General features: G+C 34.5%; 2 protein-coding genes across 3 annotated transcripts; both read right to left on the bottom strand.

Annotated features, from left to right (window-relative positions):
* Positions 1 to 13,255: 13,255 nt before the first annotated feature.
* Positions 13,256 to 21,435, bottom strand: LOC108695095 (sodium-coupled monocarboxylate transporter 1-like). Of its 2 annotated transcripts, none has more exons than XM_018204851.1 (9): positions 21,330 to 21,427; positions 20,579 to 20,800; positions 19,506 to 19,851; positions 17,143 to 17,297; positions 16,300 to 16,440; positions 15,911 to 16,019; positions 15,022 to 15,240; positions 14,296 to 14,804; positions 13,256 to 13,477 (listed from the first exon to the last, which is right to left on the bottom strand). In XM_018204851.1, the coding sequence occupies exons 2-9, from the start codon at positions 20,797 to 20,799 to the stop codon at positions 13,384 to 13,386; spliced, it is 1,794 nt and encodes a 597-aa protein (XP_018060340.1). In that variant the 5' UTR covers position 20,800; positions 21,330 to 21,427; the 3' UTR covers positions 13,256 to 13,383. The 2 variants fall into 2 exon arrangements, with proteins under 2 accessions (XP_018060340.1, XP_018060341.1); XM_018204852.1 differs by lacking the exon at positions 13,256 to 13,477 and having other exon boundaries at positions 14,307 to 14,427; positions 14,495 to 14,804; positions 21,330 to 21,435.
* Positions 21,436 to 22,011: 576 nt separating this feature from the next.
* Positions 22,012 to 24,831, bottom strand: LOC108695015 (integrin-alpha FG-GAP repeat-containing protein 2-like). The gene is made up of 7 exons (XM_018204731.1): positions 24,703 to 24,831; positions 24,407 to 24,494; positions 24,113 to 24,335; positions 23,750 to 24,033; positions 22,687 to 23,438; positions 22,377 to 22,611; positions 22,012 to 22,296 (listed from the first exon to the last, which is right to left on the bottom strand). Exons 1-7 carry the CDS (start codon positions 24,759 to 24,761, stop codon positions 22,117 to 22,119), a joined length of 1,821 nt encoding a protein of 606 aa, XP_018060220.1. The 5' UTR covers positions 24,762 to 24,831; the 3' UTR covers positions 22,012 to 22,116.
* Between the last annotated feature and the right edge of the window lie 1,044 nt (positions 24,832 to 25,875).

The following is a 25,875-nucleotide window of genomic DNA, read 5'->3' as shown; positions in this document are numbered from 1 at the left end:
TAAAAGCCAATTTGCAAAAAGTAACTGCGATAAAAGTTAATCCACAGATAGATACCACGGGTATTATTCAATCAGTTTCGATTCCCATATTATAGAAAAGTGAACGACGTTTTTAACGTGTCGAGACAATTGCAAAATTCGAAGAGTATATTTTCTGATTTTTACATTTTGATTATAACGTGTAACACGAGAAGCTGAGAGCTGTCACGAATACGTATGTTGATCTCCTGAGGAAAGATTTATTGCTTCTAGATAAGTGTCAAGAATCAGGATTTTTGTCTCACTTCAACGAAAGAGACACTTTAACTCCTCCGGATTCGAACGACCGGAGGGCGTGTCGGGATAATCATCATCGTGTTTCAGCCAAAATCTAATCCAAGAACAACCTATTAATTTTCATAGTGGTTTTTCTAGTTAAACTCTACAACAATAATTTTTGTATTCTTCGTTCTCCAGAGACGCCTTAATTTAAAGCGTCGTCAACGCAGAATGCAATTATCACAAGGTGCTTAGTGTCATCGTACTATTGGAAATATCGTTGCAAACAGTTTATGGAAAGGATATTAATCGAAAACATATCTTAGAGAGCAGGACGACGGCAATTTACAGATAGTCTCCTCGAAGCGAAGTAATTAAATTAGTTCCGAATCGTGTGATAAACGGGAGATACTTGACTATTTCTCGAATATATGTGTGATATTGGAAATGTTTGGCCACCCGAGCAAAACACGATTTGCTGCAGAGAGTACGCTCCAAGACACATAACTGTGTGATATCGATCATTATATAATCGCTATTGCATTTAGGAGAGAATTTTCGAGAAGATATTGCGAAAATTTATAATGCGACGGCTGTGAATGCCAGTTTTATACACAGAGAAAAATGGTTGAGTAATTTTTATGACATATAAGACTACTAAAAATATTCTGGCTATTTTTGTCGAACTTATGACAAATTGTATTTGTCTGGAAATAAAAAAATATCGGAGGTGTTAAAATAAAAAATACATTATATAATAAAATTATAGTACAACTACAGTAAATATCCATTCAAGAAATAATTATCTTATAGTAAATTATACTGTTCTCAAGACTGTAAGCAGGGACAACTCTCAAAATTTACTTTACGAAATGTAAAAATAAGTAATTTACAGTATGTTTCTCTATACGATAATCACTTATTTATTCACATCATTCATTTAGGTAATAAAATAAAGTAAATTTTTATACATAAGTAGATACCTGCCAATTTCTATTAAAATTTACTAGAATAGCACATATTACTTTACATTTTTCTCCGTCTATATATAAATCGATTCTTACTTTTAAACAGTTTCTCTCGTAACGCGACACAGGTTTTTTTGTTCCGCTAATAATAGACTTTATTCTTAGTAACAGATCCGAATCTCAATGTACGGAATTAGATTCAGAATCTCATGCTTTGTTATTAAACAGAAGCAATCTCCAGTTTTGTTATTTATATTATAGATATTTACATGATTTTCATTACGTCGTTGCATATCAATACCTAGAGATTTTATCAAAATTATTTAATGTACGTAAAAACAACATGATTTGATTGAGGATTTTTTTAAAGATTTTATGTGATTCTCTTTTTATTGAGAAATAATATTGGTCATTTATATAATGTGTGTTTTAAAAAGATAATAATTTATTAAAATTTCAAATTTGATTAAAATATTTGCCTATCGATTTATTTATGTAATTAAAAGATGCAACCGTGTCGCTCTTGTAGCCTAAATTTTAAGATTTTCAGGCAATATATTGCATAAAGATTTTTCTTATACAAGACGTAATGCAGTTTCAGTTTATATTTACTTATATTACAGTCACATATTAGAGTTATATTAGAGTTTATATTACTTTATACATCTCAGTATCTGATAGAATCGATGCTTTCATAATATTTCTAGCCTATGTAAGACAACAATAATCGCGGGCAATATTATTGATTCGCATCGAAAATGGAGCGTGGCAAGTGTTGTGAAAAAATACTACAAAAAAAATTAAGATAAAGACTTATTCTTTTCAAGTTTGTTCTTTTCGAAAAATTTTTTTAAATATACATTAATATAATAAGTTAAAATGAAACATAGTTTGTTTTATTTCAATTTATTCATCAGTGTACATTAGTTCAGAACGTTCTTCGAAAAAGAACAGATACTCTACTGTCTTTAAAATAACAAAGTAATAATAAAACATGTTCGTCAATACTTGATTCGCTCGAGCGATTTTAGAGAATATCGCGATTCACTCCAATCGCGCATGAAGGATGTATAAAAAGTGTTTTACACAGAAAAAGAAATGAAGAATCAAGCACAAAGGATCGTAATGTGAAGGAATTAAACTTGTCGCGCGTCTCGAACTCCATTGAGCAACTTTATAAATTGACAGTCACGTCGCGCTGTCCTCTCGTCGTGTACAATCGCACGGAAAGAAAAGATATCTCTAGACCGGAAGATTCACAACCCTTTCGCCACAGGGTGACGTTCAAAGTCTCCCTCCCCCCCCCCATCCCTCCTCCCCAGTGTTTACATAACACGCATCTCATGTCCTGCGTCCTCACTCAATCTCCGACGAGTTTTCGCTTACCTTTTTCGACGTCCTCTCGGCGATGCTCTCGCTGATTCTCTGTACCGAACGAAGACGATATCCTTGGAAGTCAATAATATTTCTCGAGGATGATCTCACGCACGTGATTTCCTCTTCTTCCTCTCTTTTTCGGTATTCTTATGCTCCTCTTCGTACGTCCTCACTCGCGAATCTTGATCATCTCCAAAATCTCGAAACGGCGCGTCACACCGAAGTGTCAGGACTCGCGCGGCGTACGCTCGTGATGATCACGAATTTCGTTATCGTCCGACGCGGATGATCAGAAGCAAGGAATCCGCGTTTCTCAGGACTCCGAAGAAGAAGCCGCTACCAGCGGACGACTACGCACTCCGTGTCAGAGAGGACCGGCGTTCTTCCTATCGGCGATCCACGAATAAGAGGAAACACGCGGGAACGCGTTGCCGTCGAAGAAATGTGGGCTTCGCTTTTACTCACTTGGCATATCGTCCGTCTCGCGCGCGAGCGAGCGTTACCTCCCGGGTGTTGTTCCCTCAACGCCGGCGACGGCGTCGATCGGCGACGGTGGCAGGGCGACGACGCCGCGCGCGCGGTTCGTGGTACCGCCGTTTGGCGGTGCTGAAAACGCGTGCCCTGAATCGCCACGAAACCCCCCCTCTTATCCACCCCGTTTCACCACGTTCCCCGCTGTTATCCGCGAGCCACCGAACTGACCTGCGTGTCTCCCCGTAGAACCCGCACGCTCCGCTCCGAGAACGGCTGCCGTGGCGCGTCTGCCTGTGTCCGTGTGATGCCGCCGAGGATACACGATACGCTGGTCGTGGACCAGCCGGAGGGAGGAGTGTAACGGGGTGAAGAAGGGAGAAAGAGAGAGAGAGAGAGAGAGAGAGAGAAGCAGCTGGAAGCGAGAATGCGTACGCGGATATATCAGGGTATATGCGGAGGATGGGCCCCGCTGATACTCGTATATGCGTGAGTATGTGGCTCGAGCCGGAGCCGGAGGAAGAATAGGAGGGGAGGGAGAGGGATATATACGTGCACACACTCGTGGTTCTCTCGCTTCTGGGACACACGCGCGAGTCGAGCAAGTTCTACCGACGATTCTCCTGAGCGAGTGTGTGTCGCTCGCAGGATCGTCCTGCCTTCGATACACTCCCTCCGCCGTCACGAACGGCCTGCCTCCATTCGCGCGGCACGAGATACGCGTGGAGGACGGGCTCGTGTATGCGTGCCTGTGTGTGTGTATCGTTGGACGTCGAGGTAGGGGGATTCACCAACACTACGACGAAGAGAACCGCTCGAGTATAGACGGGGAATTCGCGATTCGCGAATACGCGCGCCATACACACATTCATACGCGCGCGCGGAGATCTCGGTTCCTCCCTTTCCGATACACTCCCCGATTATACCAACTATTTCTCCGGGAGAACGCCCCCACCACCACGTTCATCGGAGGATGAGGGTGTACCGGAAGAGCGAGCGGAGTAAATGAGGGTTCGCGATGGCAGTTCGGGATGTCTTCCTTCTTCCTCTTTCCCTCTGCTATCGTTATAAACGAGCTCCGCTGCCGATGATACATACGCGCGCGTAAACTCTCTCCCGGTTCACCCTCTCGATTCTTCTATCCCCCCCCCCTCCCCCTTTCTGGCGACGGACATGTCCTCGTGAACACGCGAACAATATCCCCGTACGTGAACGAAGAAACGTGTTCGGTGGAATGGGGGGAGAGAGGGGGAGGAGAAGAGCGTGCTGATGGAAGCGGACAGCATGGGCTCTTAACTTGCCCTCTTGCTCTTTCCTCTCTCCCTGCCAACCCTGTTCATTGCCAGAGATTTAACGCCGGTTGTTGTATTTACGCGCACGCGACGTAAGTGAGGAAGAATCCAGAGCAATTCGTTCGTCCCTTTTTTACGTTCGCCATAAAGAAAAAAGGACGATGTACACGACTGTCATTATTTTTCATGAAATCGTATGTAGATTTTCTTCTTCATCCTCTTCGCTTCCTCGGATCGAAATCGCTCGCGACTACGTGCGATTTTTTTACATATCGCTCAGTTCGGTTTTCTTGAAAACCGTACGAAACGTCAGCAACGGACTCGTCCGCGAGTGAGGGATGCAGCTTCCTCGCATCTTTTACTCTCTAATGGAAATATTCCGCTTCGATGAACAAGTGCGCGCGGGCGCATCTGCGACGTACCGCTCGTACATACACAAGCACATACGGTTGACAGGCACACACATCCGCAAGGCTACACCCTCCGCGGTACGTGGCTCGCCGCAAAGGCGAAGGGAGGAGAGGGACGGTGCACGTGCGCGCAGCATCCGTATGGACCAAAATGGCTGGCGGCACACGTGCCGATTGGCCGAGCGGAGATGGCGGAGGCGTGGAGAACGTGCGCTTGCCGGCCGTTAATCGGTCGACGATCAAAATAAAGATCTCTCACCGTAGCGAGCGGCTGGTAAGAGACAGAGAGAAAGAGAGAGAGAGAGAGAGAGAGAGAGAGAGAGAGAGAGAGAGGCGTAGCAGCGAGAGTGGGGATCTATGGGGTGCGCACGTTGTGTTTCGTATGCCCCTTTGGTAGGGCGAGATCGCGATAGCGAGAGGGGCCACTCGCGATCGGTGGGGGTAAAGGACTTTTTTTATAGATCTCATGCTGTCTCCGTTCCGCACTCTCTAGCACTCTCGTCGCGTTGCGCGATGCATCCCGTGTACGGCGTACATGTGCGTGTACGCGGGTGTATCGGCGGGCGAGTGTCACGCGAGCGCGCGTGCACGCTCGGCGATCGTCATTAAGGGAGATGCTAATTGGTGGCAAAGCGAGGTCAGGCCAAAAGCCTTGCGCACCGTGTCCAGGGACTTTGCGTGTTTTTGTTCCGCTCTCTCTATCTCCCGATGTGTGTGCTCTCGCGCGTGCGACTGTGTTTGGCGGAAGTCCCGGAAATTCCAGATCTCGCGAACGCTTGATTTTCCGCATCCACTATTGACATCGATGGTTCGGTAGAAATAGAATAGGTGAAGTAATACGTTCCAGAGATAACGAAAATTAGGAAAAATAAAAATGGTAAAAATGAAGAAATGAATTATAAAATTTAATTAACTCTTTCTCTCTTTCACATTGGCATTATTTTTTATATTTAAGAAGTTAAATTGAAAACTCTTTATTTTCTCCTCTTATTTATGTGTATATTTCCGTATATTTCAAATCACATTCATTTTCCAATGCAATACAAAAATAACGTAATCTCTTTTATTTCTTCCAAATTTTATTTGTTTATTTTATTCATTCGAGATAAATCAAACGTCTTATTTTTCAACTATGTAGAGCATTTGTTTTTTAAGTATAATTTTTTTTCTCTATTGAACCACTAGTTCCCACATTTTTGTCAAGAAGATATCTAATATGAAGAAATACTTTCAAAAGATGTGTTTGTAACAATATCTGTTTTTTTCTGTATCTGTGATAGATACAGTATTTCAATTATTGCAAATTTTTGCTTCGCATGTAAATTATTTGATAAATTATTTAATAAATATTAAATAAATATAATAGTAATGTCAATCTCTTTTTGCAATTGCTATTATAGTTTGCCTACAAGACATTTGACTAATAGACATTTTAAGACATTTCTAGGACCAGTATTTCTAGTAGCAGTAGTTTGTTCTTATTTCATGATTTCATCATTTTAATCATTTTTAAGTAATGTCTTAAGATGTTAATACACAACTCTGTGATTGATTTATGATATCTTAAGATTGTACTTAAGATTGTAAATATAAAAAAGAATAAACTGAAAACACTGCTTCTCGATTGCTCCTTTGTCAAAATAAAACTTATTAAAAATTGATTACCAAAAATTGATTAACAAATATTATTAATATTAATTATTAATATTTTAATATATAATATTTTATACTCTATTTATACTTCTCAAAATTCAATTTTATTATCTGTGAAAAAACAGTTGTCACGCCAATATGGAACTGTTCTTCTTGTTAGCTTGTTTTTTTTAAAAGATTATATTCGGAAAAGTATATCGTATTTTCACGACCTACAGGACGACTACGCGTTTTACATGAGAATAAACATAACCCTTTCTGCGTGACGCGACGGTCCGGAGCCAACCAATGTACATCGTATCTTTCTTTGCACGATTTACCTCACTACTGAAATATCATGTATCTCTTCTTTTTCGTTGAATGTATAGTGCTATGTCGACAAAATATCATGTATGTATATTTGCGCGCGACATATTAGAGAAACGGGCGAACTCACTTCTCAATTCGTCCGATATTACGTTTTCCGCGTATCCTCAACCGACTAATTATAAAATGGTAAAATGGCGGATAAATGAAAGTAGTGGAAAAATTCAAACGTTGAATTATTTGAAATTGTAGGTATGTATCTTCGATCTAGTTATTATTTTCTACCTGAAAAAATTTTTTTATATATATATATATATATATATATATACACACAATAATACATATATATATATACAAGCTGTTCTATGAAATAAGAACTTTTTCTACCATGGTAGGTCATTTTCCAAACTTAGATTAAACATAAAATCAATATATTTTTTTTCATTTATTATTGAATTTATACTATTCATATTTAAAAATATAGTATCATACGTAGTTGAAATGGGTTTATTTTGTTGCCTTATTTTATTCTATACTTGTAACATGAGAATTAACCTAATCAAAAACGTTAACAAAATATATATGTAAGACGAAAAGTTATATTCTAAAGATGAACAATATTTTTTTTTATTATATTTTATGACAGCAATGGAGGAGAAATTTATGAGCTTAAGAAAGGCCTTTTCAGTTTCTAAATGTCTGACCTGCTGAAAAAAATTTGTCAGTTTCACAATTATTATCCTACATAAGTACAAATTAAATAGGAATTTCAAATCTTAATTTTTTGTTAAATATATTATATTATAGAGTATACATAAACACTTGATCTTTTAGAATATACTGCTTTTAAAGGTAAAGTTAATTGTGAGCGAATTTATATTGAATAAAAAAATCGTATATATATGAAAGGAACATACATTGTTACAATATGGGTTTTAGCACAAAGATGGTTGTAACTGAGTAATGAAACGTGAGTCGTAAGTGTCAATGGACAATATTTTGGTCAACCCACAACTACAACTTACGTTTCACGACTCAGTTACGGTCATGATGGAATTAGAGATACTGTATTCTTGAAGATTCGCAGTAGCAAAATAATGGCGTCCTTATTTGCAACTGACATGAATGTAACGTTTGATGATTAGATTTTATGTTTTCGAGTTTTTATTTATCGAGTTATTTATTTAATTTTTATTAGTTTTTAATTTAGTTTGTAACAGTTTATATATATATGATTATTATTATTTATTGGTCAACATCTAATAAATTTGCTCACTTTTGTAATTTTCATCTTGTTTAAAGATACTGAATCGATCCCCTTGTCTAATTCCATCACGATTACAGTCATCTTTGTGCTTAGGCTCTATCTCGTCGGTGATGCAACACTTATACCAGCGCCAGCGCACCAAAATGATAACGGATGTGATATGTATTTATCCTAATAAAAGTCAATCTTGGCAGTTCCTTAGTACGGATACGCATTATATTCATTTTCGACACTACGATTTTATCGATAGTTTTGCAACATAGATGAAGATAAAGTCCCTCAATCCCTATAGACAACTAGATAACTTTTTTATTTTAAATATTCGTTTCGCCGACGTGGTTCAAAAGTTGAATGAAGGTGGCAAAAATTTCACTGCCCTAGAAACGGCAGAAATCTTTATCCGACCCTGCCGGATATTAGACTAAGAAATGGTAAAAGTCTCAATACAAATAATTTTTTTTCGTTCTCGACATAAACTCCATCTCACAAACGCATATTAATGCATGTGGAAAATAATTTTCAAATTTATAAACGAGGAAAAAAGTAATTGTTATATAAAAATTATTGCGTTTAATCGGTAATATAGATTTAAAATCCCTGAATAAATTACACAAATTAAAGATTACATTTTAATCGAAATCGAAAAATTTTGAATTTATTTAGCGATCAACATAAATCACAGAGGACATATTGGAAAATTTGAGATTTTTTGTTTAATAATATTATAAAAAATTAATGTTTGATTTCTCGATAAATCTTTATTATCTATTTGGACTGGTTTTTTTGTAATTTATTTCGATTTAAATATACATATGTTTGAATATACGTATACCAAGTGAATACTAATACTTTAAAAAATTTTAAAATTAATTTCTCATACAAAAACATTTAAGACGAAAATTTCGAAAGCCACTCGGTTTATTTTGACGTAATTTTGTATATAAAGTATTTGTGTTTCATTGAAATTACTTCAGTGATTTTGAAAATTTTAAGAAAAAAACGAAATTTTTTTTTTAACTTTGGCCTCGTATCTTTAAACCGTTTCAAACACATAATCATATGAAGTTTTCGTCTTTAGTTTGTTTGAGAAATCACCCCTTAATTTTTAAAATATCTTGTATGTATAATACATATTTCGTTTCACATATACTTATATTTTTTTTTTTTCGAAGAGATTTTGTGTGTGTGTGTGTGTGTGTGTGTGTGTGTGTGTGTCTATTATATTCTGCTGGTATGTAAACTAGTTGTACAATGAGTAGAGTTATACAATGCAGTTGAGAAAGGAACAGTCAGTTTTCCTGGCAAAACATATATTTTTTTGTAAATAGGCATGAGAGAAACAATAATAAAAAAAAAGAATAAATAAAACATATACATAAAAGAATAAAAAAATACATATACTCTTCTAGATAAAAGAATTGAGATTTGATTTATGAATAGATTTTTTATTTAAATTAAAAATTAAATTAATTAGATTAAAAGTGTAGCAGGTCTGAGAATTTTGTAAAAGTATTATTATTTTGCAATTGAATTTCAAAATGCGTCACTTTAATTGAAAATTATTACAATCAAAATTCTCTAAAATTTTATTTAACTTTAATCAGTTGTAATATTGATTTGTCTGTGCTATTATAAGACTACATTTTATTTGAGAAAAGTACGATAAGAATTACCGATGCTGAATCTTCGAAATAATAAAAGATTGGCTTTTCGACACAAATTTTCAAGTGTATACTCGAAGGATCACGTTGAAACTGCCGGTTATGATCGTCCCTGTATTACATACGATATACCTTCTGTTCGCCCGTCAGTCTCGTGGGCAGAAACGGAGGCCAATTGTTGTTTGTTTGTATTTACTACGAAAGAGCACCCCGGCTGTGCCTAGAGGAGCTGCATCGACGCTATGAAAAGGGGGAGGTTGGGGATTCACTGGCATATCGTATTCTCCATTCTATAGTAGGTATATACAGTGCGTGCGGTTGGGGGGCACGAGACGTTACCAGCCTGGAAATTGAATGTCACTCGGAAAAGAAACGTCACAATATTCCGCGTGTCGGCTGGTGGAAGCTGTTTTGTAGCTTCTCATCTCGTTTCTCGTTTCGCTTCTCGAAGCTATTGTGCACGCTTCGTCACGCGACAGTTTTTACAACGAAAACAGTAATAGTAATCGAAGATGAAAAATTTAGGAATTTTTCCTTTCGAATAAGCCAATCGAATTTTTCGATTTTATTTTGCGCATTCATCATAACGCAATAAAGGACGAAAATTGCTTGTTAATATTTGAACTATATTATATAAAAATGAATTATAACTTATTATCTAAATGATAATTTTAAGTAAAAAAAATTTAATTATTAAAATATATTTATTTAAAATTGTAAAAATTCAGAGTTTTGTGATATATCATCTCTTTTTTTTTTCTTTTAATCTTACATAATTAGTAATAATAACTTATTGTTATTTTGAATTCCGAAGAAGTATTATCAGAAAACATATTGAATTGACTATTTAAGAATTGAACATCTTGCGTGACATGTGTGCAGCAACCTTGTCTAATAATATCGGCGACAGGATAGATCGGCGTGCATCTCATTGATCGAGAAATCCTTTCGGCATCTGCCAAAGTGGATCGCGATTGGCGTGAACTTTCCGTGAAAGAGCATGTCCCGTATAAATCCAATGCCCGAATGTTTGACAGAATAATTTTCACGTTAGCGGGGTGTATTATGCGTCTTTATGCTAGCGCCTGACCGTGCGCATTGTCGCCGAAATAAGCCGTATCCCACACGACAGCTCCCTGGTCTTTTATGATCGTTTCGCATGGTATACAGTGGCTCCCTAGAAACCTTGACCGTATAATAGCTGCGACCCAAAGCTGGAAATTTGTCTTCAACCTATGTGCAGGTCCGCAGTGAAAGTCTGGCGGAGTGAGCCAGGGGCGCAGAACTCCTAAAGCATGAAAGGCTATAAGCATTAAAAACTATGAAAATATAAAAGAAATGTAAAATATAAATTTGTAATTATATAATAATATTTGTTGCTAGGTGTACACTAATTATAAATGATTTTGAACTATGACACTGATTTTTGTTTACAGCAATTAAGCCCAAACGTAAACATACATACACATAACTTAAAAATACACATAGAAAAATATAAGGTAGTAAAATGTAAGCAGTAAACGAAAGGGCCAATCGCAGTAAAAAACGTAAGATCATTGCTTTAAACTAATTACACACACTTTCCGTAACAGTAATTGTAAATGTAACGTAGGTTTTCGATCGCGTTGCTCGATTCGGTTGTCTGTAATCATAACAATCGAGCAACACGATTAGTCGAAAACCTTACTTTTATTGTTACGAAAAGTGTGTGTGAGACTACTTTAATCGTGGTCTACGTGGTAGTAGTAATGGATGAGGTTGTAAGAGTAACAAATTGATCAATCACAGTTGAATACAAGAAGAATAATCAACTATTGGTCGATTTCTACTCCTTAATGAACTACTGTTATTGCTCATTGTAGATCATGCATTACATCTTCTATTGTAATTGATTCTTTTACTGTTTACGTCTTACTGCTTACATTTTTCTATGTGTTTCTCACTGTATTCATTGTACATACATAATATCAGAGAAAAATAGGACGAAAAGGAAAATTAAAATAAATTATACCGAATTAAGTATTATCTTAAAGGACGAGGATCTATTTTTAAATTCTTACAAGTTTTTCTTGAGTAAGATTTATTATAATTTATTAATTTACTTCTTATCATAATATGACACTGTTTTAGCGTCATTATAGTGGCTTTCTCATAAAGATTAAAAATAATGAAGTAAATTGAATACATTGAGACGAGTAAATTAGACTGCAGAAGATGAGTTGAAGATGACTAGAAGATCGATTATACTGGCTCTCATAATGATTTTGCATTAATCATTTAATTAATTTTTCGAACAAATTGATTGCTATTTTTTGTGCATAATATTTTTAATGTTTGTAATTTTATTGCGTAATTTTACTTTTTCTAAAGTTCTAAATTTAACTTTTTGCTTTCGGTATAGACTTACTTTTTTTCTTCAGATTCATTTTCAATCGTTCTATCCTAATTTTATAAATATAAAAATAATAATTGGTACGAAGGATTACTTGGGGCGGAGCATAATCAAGCGCCGCTTTCAAGAGATACTTGGTGTAAAGAGGGGCGATACAACAACGTCAACTACGAGGAGGCTGTACGATCGGGCCTCTCAGGTCTGTCACTCGACACCAAATCAGACAGAATCTGTCAAAAATCTGTCACCCGGCCCACAATGCAAGCCGGGTTCTCAGTTTGGGATTTTACCCACACGTTGAAATCAGACCGGATAGAAAGGGGAACGGCGAAGGGGGCAGGCAGAGGGGGTTCCTCGAAACTCGCGCATCGGTATGTAAGTAGATGGGTCCCTACCGCCTATATTTGACACCTTTCAGTCTAATAAAATAAAACCGCTCCGCGGTGGAATGTGGTCGCCGCTTCGAGACAGAAGCGTCGTTTCTCGGCTGGAGATATGGAATGTTCCTCGCGCGGAACAGTCGATCGGGGTTTCTTTCGTCTGCAAGTCGGCGATCGCTGATAAGGGTCTTCCCTTTCGTCATTTCGGATTCGAAACGATAAACCTGATTCCATGAGTCAAATCGGTGGCCTCGCGCGTCTCGTGAGACATGAAAAGTCTTCGAAATTTGTTACGAGTCTGCTCCGCGCGAAGCACCGTTCCGGCACCGATCGATCCACCGCGGATTTTAAAGAGAGACTCGACGAATGACTCGACAAAAAACTCCCGTGGCATTTATATTCGGTTCTAATCCGATAGGCATCGTTCCTCCAGATGTTTCAGATGGCAGGGACTTGTTTGTATTGAGATGCGTGGGGCAGATATATAATCTAGTCAATTTGACACCCTCATCGACGTTCTAATGGGTGCTTTCAACTCCGGACGAGCCAGTTAGATGCAGTTATCTCCTGGCAAATGCGTCCGCTTGTCTGTCGATCGCTGTCTCCGAACAATTTATGTCGTTAAGGATTTATTGATTGAAGCTTTCTTTCTAGGACGCTTTACGGAAATCTCTTTCTAAACATCTCTGTATCAAAATGTTGATATATTGAAAGTTTTACTGACTTAAGACTTATAATAATTTGATAGAACAGATTCCGACAGGAAAACTGTTTTACGTATTAATATGTTATAGAGTATGTAAAGAATATTATTGCGGAGAACTTGTAATCAAACGATATTCCGTACGTTTAAGCACATATATATTATATGTGCATATGTGTTTTACTGTAATAAAGTTTTGTACGATCATGGAAAAGAGATAAGGTTTGGAATAAAATATACATGTTTCAAGATTTTAATTCTTCTTTCTCTGGATTAGTTATCAATGCTGTTGGCACCGTATGCAACGACACTTCCATATATTTTTTTGGTAGCATAAATCTGAAAATGATAAAAACATGTGGATAAAGATATAGTAAAGAAAATAAATATGTAATATAAATGCATGAATTATCAAACGCGATAAAAATGTATTCAAAATAAGTTGAGTCCAATAAATAAACTTTAATATTTAATGCAATCATCTGATCAAAGTATACGCCTGATACAATAAAATTAAAAAGGATAATTTTTTTTACGAATCCCAGATAACCAAGCAGATTTCAAAATCGCACAAATCTGTGACTGCTTATGATGCTGGCAACTTGCCATATATTTTTTTCAATTATTTCAAATATATCGACATTGAAACAACACATTGGCAATGATATATATGTATTGCCAGCAGTTTTTTTTACGGCAAGATAAGATAGCATCAAAGTTACACCTTGCGGTGTCAGCAATATAATGGCATTGTGTGATCCTATAAATTATTATAGCAACGTAACGGCAACGGTATGAATTTTGACGATGACGATTTCAAAGTTCTAGATAAATTACTATTCAAAGTTGTGGTATTGTATATTAATTTGTAATATGCGGATACAGTTGCTACAATTTTGGTAGCATCACATAATATCATAATATGATATGAGCAACATACCATCAGCAATATAGACAAGTTGCTATCTGAAATATGTTAATATATCTTCTTTCCGTCGATTTTAGAATATAGCATATATAGTATGAATAAATAAAATGTATTCGCTTATCAATTTTGATTAAAAAGAATTAGAAGGAAATATCTTGTTTTTTTTTACTTTAAAACATATTAAATGAAAATTTATACTTCGTAATGAAGTAGGCATTTAAATACAGACCTCGTTATAAACGGTGGAAAGTAATCTCGGTCGATGTTCCTTATATCAGCAGCGCCGCAGATGAAGCTGACTGTCGTGCCGATCACCATCACGATTAAGGCCCCCAATAGCGTGTAATACATGAAGGATATCCTATACATAAAGAAAGGCTCGTCCACAGATTCGACTTGTACAGGATTCTGCGTTGTTGTGATCGTACGATTAAATAGTCCAGGCATATTCACGCAACCCTCTGTGGAGGAAGGAAGCGGTTCATAGTAGAGACTGCGATTAGCCATATGCCATTGCGCGCCGACAATGATCCAGAGCATCGTCATCATCGAAACTACTGCGCCGATCACCGCTCCCTTGGCCGTTGCCCAGGGTACTAACATCCCTAACGAGAAAAGACCCGTCATGGTACCGGCAGTGATACCGGTCAGAGTCAGGGATAGTTGAAAAATGTCGCCGAGACGGTCCATAACGAATACCATGCCCACACATAAGATGCCTAGGATTACCACCGTGACCTAAGAATGATATAAACCATTTCTGGAATCATTGTTTATTTTCGCGTGTTTATAATTTCGGAAATGAAGAGGGAAATGTACATTCTCGAATTGTTTCTATTTTTATTTGTTTAGCGAATCTCTTGCTTAACGATATTGCTTTTCAAAAAATAAAGGAGAAGCCAAGATTTCTTATTTTCCTTGCGATGTCGAACCGCAATATATTCCGTCTTTGTACCTTCATAATGTTGGCGGCTTTAGTTTCTTTGTTGCTTTCTGGCATCCAAGGATCGATGAAATCCTCGTAAATCGTGCCGGCGACTGTATTCAACCCGGCGCTCATCGTCGAGAGTCCGGCGCTCACCAGACCGGCGAGAAAGAGGCCAGGAAGTCCCGGAACGTTCGCGGCTACGTCTAGTACGTAATATGGTAATATCTTGTCGCTCCTTGCTACGACCTAAAAACAAGGTAATTTTCTTCATTGCACGAAAGGCGATTCATTTAATCCTTAATTGCTCAACTTTTTAATCTTACTTTAATTACACGATTTATTACATTTTTATGATGTGAGTATCGTTGAAGATAAGGTAAAAAAAATCTCAGGAAAGAGTTTAATTATTTATATTTATATATATAAATCTAATTAAGAAAGTTTTTTAAAATAAATTTCAAAGAAATTTCATATCTTACATTGTTCAAGAGTTAAAAAAGACATCAATTATATTAGAATATCAGAAAAAATAAAATTTTTGAAAAAATATATTGTTAGCCAAAATGTATGTACAATCTGTACTTTTGAAAAATGAGCAATTCTTTCTTTAAACATTATCTTACATTATCAAAAGCAACGAAGGTACTTGTATAATGTTCAAGTTAAGTAGAATACTTTATCAACTTTATCATTTCTGACTAAAATAAAATTAAAATAAAATTACAATCTTTTGACTTAATAGTACAGTTATTTGCTTATATTTTTTTAACTTTAGTCTAATATATTTATATCGCCTCTGCCATCTTTTCAAGTTTCAAAGCTTCGTATTTGGTATCTCACAAGTCTTATTTATGCACTTAGCGTGCAGCTTAGAATATGATAAAGACTAATAAAAAAAAACAGAATCAAAACTTACGTGTGCAGCTATAGGATCGCATTTGTGATATCTAGCGTACATTATAAGGCCGGTAAAAACGGAAATCATTTTTATGAATATTAAGCCCACAGCCAGGACCCATACCGATCTGCAAAAATGTGTGAAACACATAAAACAATACTATTTATTCTTATTTTTCTCATTCAGATTTCTATTTTTCACGGGACATAACGTCGCAATTTATTTATACTTTATCATTTATTTTAGTTTATCTTGTATTTTTAATCACTCTTATTTTTCAATTACGAAAATATTTGTTTATCGTGTAATATTTTTTACTCAAAATTTTTTTTTTATTTGAAGCTATCCAGCGTTTCAACGATGACTTACAACAAATAATTCAAGGAAAACAAATATTTTGCACTTACTTTTGTGCTTCCTCAATAGTAGGTACTGCAAGAAATCTTTGCATAGAAACCTGGCTGATGCCCAACGATGCTAGCCATGCCATTACCATTCCCACTGACATGCCCCAAAATGAATTTCTGGTGAAAGGACTAGGATCCATGCTATATGAAAGAGAATTGAAAATATTAGCCAGTTTAGATAAAAAAAAATACCAATAGTTAGAATATTAATTCATAGTTAGTATAACAATATTATATTGAAAATTAATTTTAACTATACTAAAAAATATACCGCGATATTAACGTTTAACAATAAGTTATATAATTGAAGTCATAATTGCATTCTGGGCACATTATAATTATATTTTATAATTTTACTGCAACAAGCATTAAGCAAATACATATTATATATTACTGCTACATGTCAATATTATTACTATAAAAATCTGTTATAGGAGAACGCGATGGCAAAACAATTGTAAGAAAAACTAACGCGTTAAGAAAATCCAACGCTTAAAGAGTAAAGTTTTGACACTACGTTAAATTTGATACCTAAGAGATTGAAAAATACCATTTAATATCTAAAAAATCATTTAATATCTAAAAAAACGGAAACGAATGCATTAGAACGCGAGTTGTTGACTTCTCGAGATTAGTTTGTAATCGACAAATCTGAATTAAGTACAGATTCTTGATGCAATACTCAAATTCACATAATGTTTCTTGACTTATGTTCAGTTTTAATTAATGAATGATGTATCTCTCTCTCTCTCTCTCTCTCTCTCTCTCTCTCTCTCTCTCTCTCTTTCTCTCTCTCTATTTTATTAATAAATTGTAACATAAAAAATACACCTGTTCTCTTACTTCCAAAATACAATTCTACCACCCTTTTCAGCTATCCTCCAGGTCTCGCTAACGCCGCCCACGGCAATTGTTCCCAATATCAAAACAGCAATGAGACTTCCGACAGTTACCGTCATCTGAACCGTATCCGCCCATACGACAGCCTTCAGACCTCCCTATATAAGATATATATTTTTTTTCAAAGAGAGCTTACTTGCACACAATAAAGGTATCAGTGTCAGTCACGACACGACGTGCACAGAATCAAACGATTGGGGAGTCGGTGAAACGTAAACTCAGGGGAGAGATTGTAACACAATTGCATAATAATATTACAATGCAACACTACGATATATGTATTTTATAAATCGTTTTCGGCATGAATTTCATCGTATATCAAAAGACTCATGCATCCCGTACAGTATTAATATTTTAATAATAATATCGATTTTGCAGTAGTCGTATAGTAGTCGTACAGTAGTTAGTGAATTGTATATAAACATATAATTATTCAAACTGTCTGCACAGAAAGAATTTTACCAAAATATCTAAAATTTTTAGTGTGAGACAGATATAAATAATTCTTGGATCATCAAAATAACATTTTATTTTTTTGCCATTGTCTTATTATATTGCGTTAATATATTGCGAACTTGATTTTCAATCAAGCAATATAATAAGGCAAATAGCAAAATAAATGAAATGTTATTTTGATAATTCAACAAAATGATTTTAATATTTAATCAAAATTTTAGATAATTTAGTAAACTGCTTTTTCTATTTATATGTATATTGATTAAAATAATTGTGTAGAATACTCGAGCATGACGATAATGTTGCAAAAAGTATTAACATTTTAACAACAGTTTAATAAATGTCTTACACAATTATTTTTAGAACTGTATCTATGTAAATAGTTTTTAGATTCAATAAAACCGTTTTTCCGTGTAAGCTTAGATATTGTATGAAAAAATAATCATCAGCAAATGTTAATTTTATCGCGTATAATAAGTTTACAAGAAGTTTACTCTTCTTTATTGTGAATCTTCGAAAGATATTGGAATTATCTCTTTAAAGCAGAGCGATGCACGACCTGCACTTTTCGCACACATATTATTATCCAGCATACTATTGTTCAAATAAGTACAAGACGAAGACAAATTGCTGTCAATTTCGTCATCATTGTTATTGTATATTTACAAATGACGTGGCAAAGTAGTCGTTATTTTATTGATGCGATACTGCATCATAAATAAACCACTAACCTACGAAACTGATAAGATCGTATTCAGCAGTCGTGTTCAGCAAATTCAGATAATTCCTCTCTAAATAATTGTTTATTCGATAGTCGTCGCAGCGGAATGTTTCATTTAACTAAATTGTGATAATGTCACGGCTGCAAGATGACGCGTATGAAAACACTCTCCCGGTTTCACGATCTTCTAATTATCTAGACGTGAGCTTACGATTTTTACGACCTTAGAAAATCCTCTGTTTTAATATGCGTGCAAATAAATAGATGATAACCAGGGTTGGAAAGTAACGAAGTTATATACAGTTAGAGTTATCTACTTTTTTCAATAATTGTAATTTTTTTCAGTAATTGTTAATTTCGTTCCTTTTGTTCTATCTATAATTTTTTAATAATTGTTAACTTCGTACCTTTTGTTCCATTTAACTTAATTTACATTTTTTTGGTAACTAATAACTAATTTAATAATTATTTCTATAGTTACTTTATATCAAACTTATTTGTCAGCATTAGGCTGATCAAAATATTCAGTGAAGGATCAGTGATTGTTGCATTTTGTTGCAATATATCTTTATCTCTGATCATCACATGTATCCCTAATACAATAGTGAATTTATCATTTTGACTTCAACTGTATATTAATTCATTATAAATAATGACGTATAATATATCAAATGTTTGATATAATAAAGAAAATAATTTAACAATGTTAGAAATTTTTATATTTAAAATAGCAATGCAAAAATTAACAGAAAACTAATTGTAAAAGTAACTTTCAGCCTTATTACTTTTTAAGTAACTGTAACTTAAAATATACTTTTTAGGATCGGTAACTTATAACAATAACTAATTTTTGGAAGAAAGAAAAAACTGTAATTACTTTTACAAAGTAACTTTCTCAATCCTAACAATGTCTAACTCTTCGTTTGAATACACACGAATGTCTATGTCTATTAAATATCATAAGAATGTTTCAAGGAACGTAAATCTAAAAAAATATTGAACGCTTTCACTTTCAAGACATTCAAAAAGATACATAGAATTTATGATCTTCCGATAGACCGATGAACGTTCATTACGATATGTCGCAAATTTTAATAACAATTATAATTAAAAAGTTTGTATCACTTACGATAGTCGTGTAGAAGATGCACACCATACATATCACTGGCGCAACGTAATGCAGATTCATCCCGGTCGCTTGCGAAAAGGCTAATGCCGGCACGTAGATTATCAACGGTACATAGATCACTAGCGCAAGGGTGTAGAGAAAAGACGCTAATTGTCGGACCGGCCTGGCAAATCTAATTTCCAGATACTCGAAAGTGCTCGTCAGCTGTAGCTTGTAAAATACCGGTAGGTATACGCGTACGATTAGGAAACAGCTTATGAAGGATGTGAAAATGCACGCCGCATACTGAGTTCCGTACTGATACACCTCGGAGGGAACACCAAGTAAAGACACTCCCGATATGTGACTGAAATTTTATCTTCATTAGAAATGGATCTTTTTCTTGATATTATTAATAATTTAAATATTGTAGAAATTATCCTAAAATATGTTTCAATTTATTTAAATACAATTTTTTTATCAATTTGAAATTAATTTTTCGTCGGTAAAATTTTCACCTTAAAATATCCATAATTTCTAAATGATTAGTTAGTAAAGTGGAGGGACTTTTTGCGAATTAAACTTCCATTAATAAATAATAAAATTTGATTCTTAATTTAATCAATTTCAATTCAATTTTAACAGACTAACTTGAAGCTTGATTAGGAGAATATTGTAGCCTAAATATTCTTAGTTAAGACTTTTTAAATTTTAACTCACTTATCTTTTCTTATCTAATATATTTCTCTAAATACATTTATTTTAGTTTTTTTTAGATAAAATCGTCAGAAAGCAAAAACAACATAAAGACATTTAGGCACGCCTTATATTCTGCGTTTTTGAGAAATTATTTTTATGCATATTTTTTTCTACTAATGATTGATTCTAAAATAAACAAAAAAATTGTGCAGTTAAAACATATTTGATGATTTTTCTAACTGTTTTATGAATTTGTACAAAGTTTTGAATACCTAATTTAATTTAAACAAAGTATTTTTATACACTGCGCAAATTTTATATAAGAAAATTAAACTGATCAAAAATAAAAATTATCAGACACGACGATGAAATGTGTGAAACATTTTTAAAATCACCTTGCCATCAGACTCATGCTAATCGGAAGAAAAGACATGGATTTGCCACCGAGTAAATACTCAGTGGTGTTATTCTGCTTCGTACTGAAGAAACCGAAGTAGATGCCTATGAGCATGCTGATGCCCAACAGACCGGCAAAGAGAGTATAATCGGTCCATCCGAAAGTAAGTTCCTTCAGCTCCTGGCCCACGAAAAACAGTTCCGTGCCATTGACAGTCATTCTGATTCATTAATTCAAAAGATCCACAGTTATTAACTACAGAGAATATCCGCGTTTTAAGATTATATAATTAGAAAGGATAATCGTTAGATTATCTCACATATAAAGTTCTATATAGAAAAATTACAAAAGTTAAAGGCTGAAATTATGTATTAATCTCCTATTACATATGTGCATATGTTCTAACTTAAACTGAGTTGTTAGACTGAAAATATATATTCCCAATAGTTAATATCTTAATAATACTACTATTATTAAAAAAATTCTTAATTCACTTTTCAATTTAAATAAATTATCCCATTATTTTGCATTCAAATAGAAATATAAACTTAAGGTCTGTTCTTTTTAGTTAAACTTCTTACATGTGTGTGCACAATTTATCTTTATTCTTTTTCTTTGAAATAAAAAAAAAAAAGAAAGATGAATCTTGCAAGAAATTCAGTTAAAAAGAACAGGCTTTTAGACAATCCTATTTAAAATTCTGTCTAAATTTTTTGTGGATGCTATTATCAATTATAAATTATACATACATATCGATTATTTCCTTCACACTATACAGCGATCTGAATTCTGCATTAGTATCTGGAGTAATGCACTGCGCCGAGAATAAGGCGGCTGAATTCCGAAAAATTGTTTACGCGTCCACGATTTAATCATGTATATATTGAATAATAAAATTTCACTGGAATTTGGAAAAGTACCGGATGAAATCTGCATACCCACTGCAATGATGACGTGCAATGAGAAAGCTATATGTTGGGCCGACATTCAGCGTGATGTTAGTCTGATTTACGGCACTGTAGATAAAACGCTACGAGCTATGACTTGACAAATAGACGAGAATCCTTAAATAGGCATTTGTACTTTACGCCAAAATTAATTTAATTCATCGCCGACATCGTCAATTGTTTGCCAAAAATTTGTGGACTGATCGTATATCCTTCGCGATAACACAGTGATGTAGAACGATCGCATATACAATTCCTATTGAACATGAGATACCGAAATAGAAACATAATTTATTAGAAATAATATCAATTCGTGTAATAGTTACACAATAATATCAATTTGTTGTAACAGTTATTAGATGCATCTCGAAACATATAAATATTTGTTATTGATTTATTTTTATAAATCAATAAAATTATAATTGATTTTTTTAAATGTAAATATTAAAAAAAAACAAGAATAATGATTTAACACATGTACCAGAATACGCATGTTTTATTATACATTTTTGCTTATACAGAGCGATTCTTAAAATACATATATTATATAAGAATCACGCTGTATATATAATTATATTTGCCTGCTATACTAATGTACGCCATACAACAACCATTCAGTTAACTGTTGCATCTTTTGCTGTTTCTCATTTATATTACACTCGCCCAATAATTTCTCTAAGATTTGTGTTTCATTAGATTCGAAGTCCTTTATGGGATTCAGAGAAGTGATCGTCATGCTCGGCAGAGTAACATCATAATAAAGACAAATCTGGGAGAAAATATAATTACTATTGTCATAATCATGAATGATATTAATTCACATATATAAACTTATATACAAATGAAAACCTTGTTGTTAAAAGTATTGTACACCAGGCTAGGACTAGATGTTCCCGGAATCACGCTGTAATTTCCCGTACAAAAAGCTCTGACTGGTTCCTCAAATTGAAAGCGTACACTATGTCGTTGCTGATCCAAGATATAGGTCTGACCATCCCAGGCACAAGCTATTATCTCGTCGGAATTATCGCCTGTGACATCCAGTCGACATAGAGCGAATATCTGATGATCTACCTGCATAGCCCTATAAGAAAAGAATAATGCGATATATTCGTAATTATTCAGATGTATTTAAACATCGCTGCGAAGGATTGCTTACCATAAAATAACCTCATCCTGTACTAACATGATAGTTCCATCAAGTGTTGCTAAGGCATAAGGTTTTCCCTTTGGAGCACTTTCACTGATGTCTTTATTGTTTGAATCTGTATCATCTTTTGTGATTTCTTTTTGTTGATTCGATTTACTGATATTATTGCTATTATTATTATTACTATTATTTTCATTCTTATTGTGGGAAAAATTTGTAAAAGATGGTAATAATGTTTCTTTCATAGTTTTGTTATCATATTCTCCGAGAATAACATTGCCACCGATAAAGTTGCCATCCATTTCATCAGTGCTTGAAGACTCAACGGGATTATAAAATTTAATTGAGTCTTGATTTTCTGTTGTAAAATCTCTACCACACTCGCCAGCCATATCCAGGCTATTTTTTCGAAACGCTGGTTGTGAGTAGTTTCTTTTGAACTCGAGTGATGTAGGTTTGAAGGTTTTTCTGTCTAGTTGGCTATCATCTGTGAAATTGTGCTTTGGCAACTTATCTTTAGGTATGTAACTAGACATTTTAGATTCAATGGTAGAAATAAATGGCGTTATTCCTGGTTCTAAATCTCCAATAATCTCCGTTGAAATATTTTGATTGCGCATCCTAGATATTCCTAATGTCTGATAATCTACAGCTTCGCAGGAACTTTTCTTTGATTGACAATCTTCAGGATTGCACTTAATTCGCATGAATGTGCCACCAGGTTGTGCAACCAGTAGAGTTGGCGTACCATCACCAGTATGCTAAACAAAAATTTTTGTTATCTATTTACAAACAATTTATATTATTTATATTGATAGATAATATATAATTTAATTTTATGACATAGAATAAGTTTATATAAAGTTACGAGAGATAATATAGGAATATGCAAATGATAATTAAGCTTCAGCACAACTACTATTATAAATGCCTAACCAGATAACAATATAGAAAAAAACAAATAATAATTATACAATGAAATAATAGAATCTATATTTTAATAGAATAGAATATAACTTTATTACTTTAGCTTACAACTGCCAAGAAGGAACCTTATTTCAATACAACATACTTGTAATGTAACCGTTCCTATTTGATTAGTGCATTCCCACTTATTTAGGCCAACTAATTTTCCTGTTTCCAAGTCAGCATTACTTGACCATCTGTAAGATCTCACAACACGATCCGTCAGACCAAGAATCATCTCATTAGCACCATCTTTGTCGACGTCAGCTATCAGCACTATTTTTGTATTAGTTGGGATTCTTTGTACATGTACACATTCCATTTTCCCAGAGAGTTCATTAATTTCATTAGTATTGTCAATATGCTCTGTATTTTGAGAATTTCCTGTATCTGCACATACATATCTTATGAGAGTTCCCTAAATCTCCTGTTATTTCATAAAACATATTTTTCTAAAACTCAGACTTACCAGTATTTATTTTGAAATTGTCTTGCTCATTTGTATCTTTATTATGTTGGCCTGTAAGTATGTTAGAGTTGTTAGGATTAACAGATCTGGGACTATAAAATATATGTGTCCATCCATCGCCGCAGATAACAACTAATGCATTACGTCCGTAATTAAAAATATCTCCAATTGCTACGCTAGTTATAAGACCAAGGCCAGTAATTTTCTGCCATAATTCTGATCCCTGTTATATAAGAGCAAATATTATTAATAGTTTTGAAAGGCATAATTTTAAGTAGTCATTAATATATTTACCTTGAAGATATAAAGTTCTCCTTCAGCAGTACCAACAATCAATTCATTATCACCATCGTTATCAACATCTCCTATGGTTAAGCCATGTCTGCACATAATAATTTTTATTGTAAACTATTTTTATTATAAGCTAAAATAGCAATGATTATTCTCTAAATTCTTGGAGTAGAATCTCACTTTAGAGTAAAAATTGAGTTAGTATTAAAAAAAAATGGTTCAATTTGCAATTTTTAAGGGTGAGATTTCACTCTTCAGAGTGAGATTCATTTTAAAAGTTTTAGAGGGTAAACTTTTACCTGCATACAGTACCAGGTAATTCCCACTGCAATTTCTTTACAAAACTAACAGCTCTCATGATTGGATTTTGTAGAATGTAATTGTTGCCATCGATTTGGTGGCCAAACTATATGAGTAGCTTTTGCTGTTATCAGACCTAGAGATATTGGCCCAAAAGTATTAGAGTCCATAGAATGTCCAATGTGATCTCCTTCCAACCAGCAGTGTCCTTCTGGTACCTGTATTTATATCAAAATTAATTTACAAATATTTAAAAGATAACAATACTAAATTAGTATTGTTGTCAGTAATTTGTTAGAGTTCAAGCACTGTTATTCATTGTTATATACCCAATAATTACTTCTACATATCATATCCATACTTGGACGGTACAGAGCTTGTATCCATGCGTGCTTATAATATCGCCAGCAAGTCCCACAACTCTCTTGATAAGGGTTTGATTTGGCACCTTGGGAGATACAACGCACACTATGTCGCCGCGCTGTATATCTTGATTTCGGATGGTCCAGCGATTCAGAAATACGTAATCAGGATACCGTAAATCTGGATTTAGTGCAGGTTGCATGGAGATTCCTTCCACCCTCGCGACATATCCGACTGTGTCGCAAAAAGCAATCCCGATCGGAATGCCGATTAAGACATTACGAAACAAACGTGGGATTCTCATTTATCAAACCTTTGAAGGGAAGAACATGCGAAGTGCTCTTCTGTTTTTAACGCGGTTCGGTAGTGTAAGAGATAGAGCATCACTTGCGTTGCTTATGAAACTGATCTGTTTCTAAATATCTCAAGCGTCGGCATAAGTATCACGTAACATTAATAATATGAAGTGTTTTTTATAGGTTATACAAAATTTCTCGATGTTGTAGCTAATGTTGTATTTTGTTAAAAGGACATTTTAGAATTTAAACTGAAATATTTTACGTGTACGTGGAATTTTTTTCTATTAAATTAGAAGTAAAATGAAAAAGAAAGTAAAATGAAACAGGTGAAATTTTGGAATGCATGTATGTTACTCTTTTGTCTGTATAGAACTCGTGGCAGCCATGACGTCATGAGTGGAGCAGCCATGGGAGCAGCTGTAAAATCAAAACTATCTAACCTATCAGAATCAAATCAAGTAAAAGATCTTTGAGTGTAAGATAATCTAATCTACGTAATCTAATCTACGT

Source organism: Atta colombica, unplaced genomic scaffold (genome assembly GCF_001594045.1).
Source record: "Atta colombica isolate Treedump-2 unplaced genomic scaffold, Acol1.0 scaffold126, whole genome shotgun sequence".
In the NCBI taxonomy this organism is placed as follows: domain Eukaryota; kingdom Metazoa; phylum Arthropoda; class Insecta; order Hymenoptera; family Formicidae; genus Atta; species Atta colombica.
Note: the sequence above shows the minus strand (reverse complement) of the source record. Positions and strands in the feature narration are given on the sequence as shown.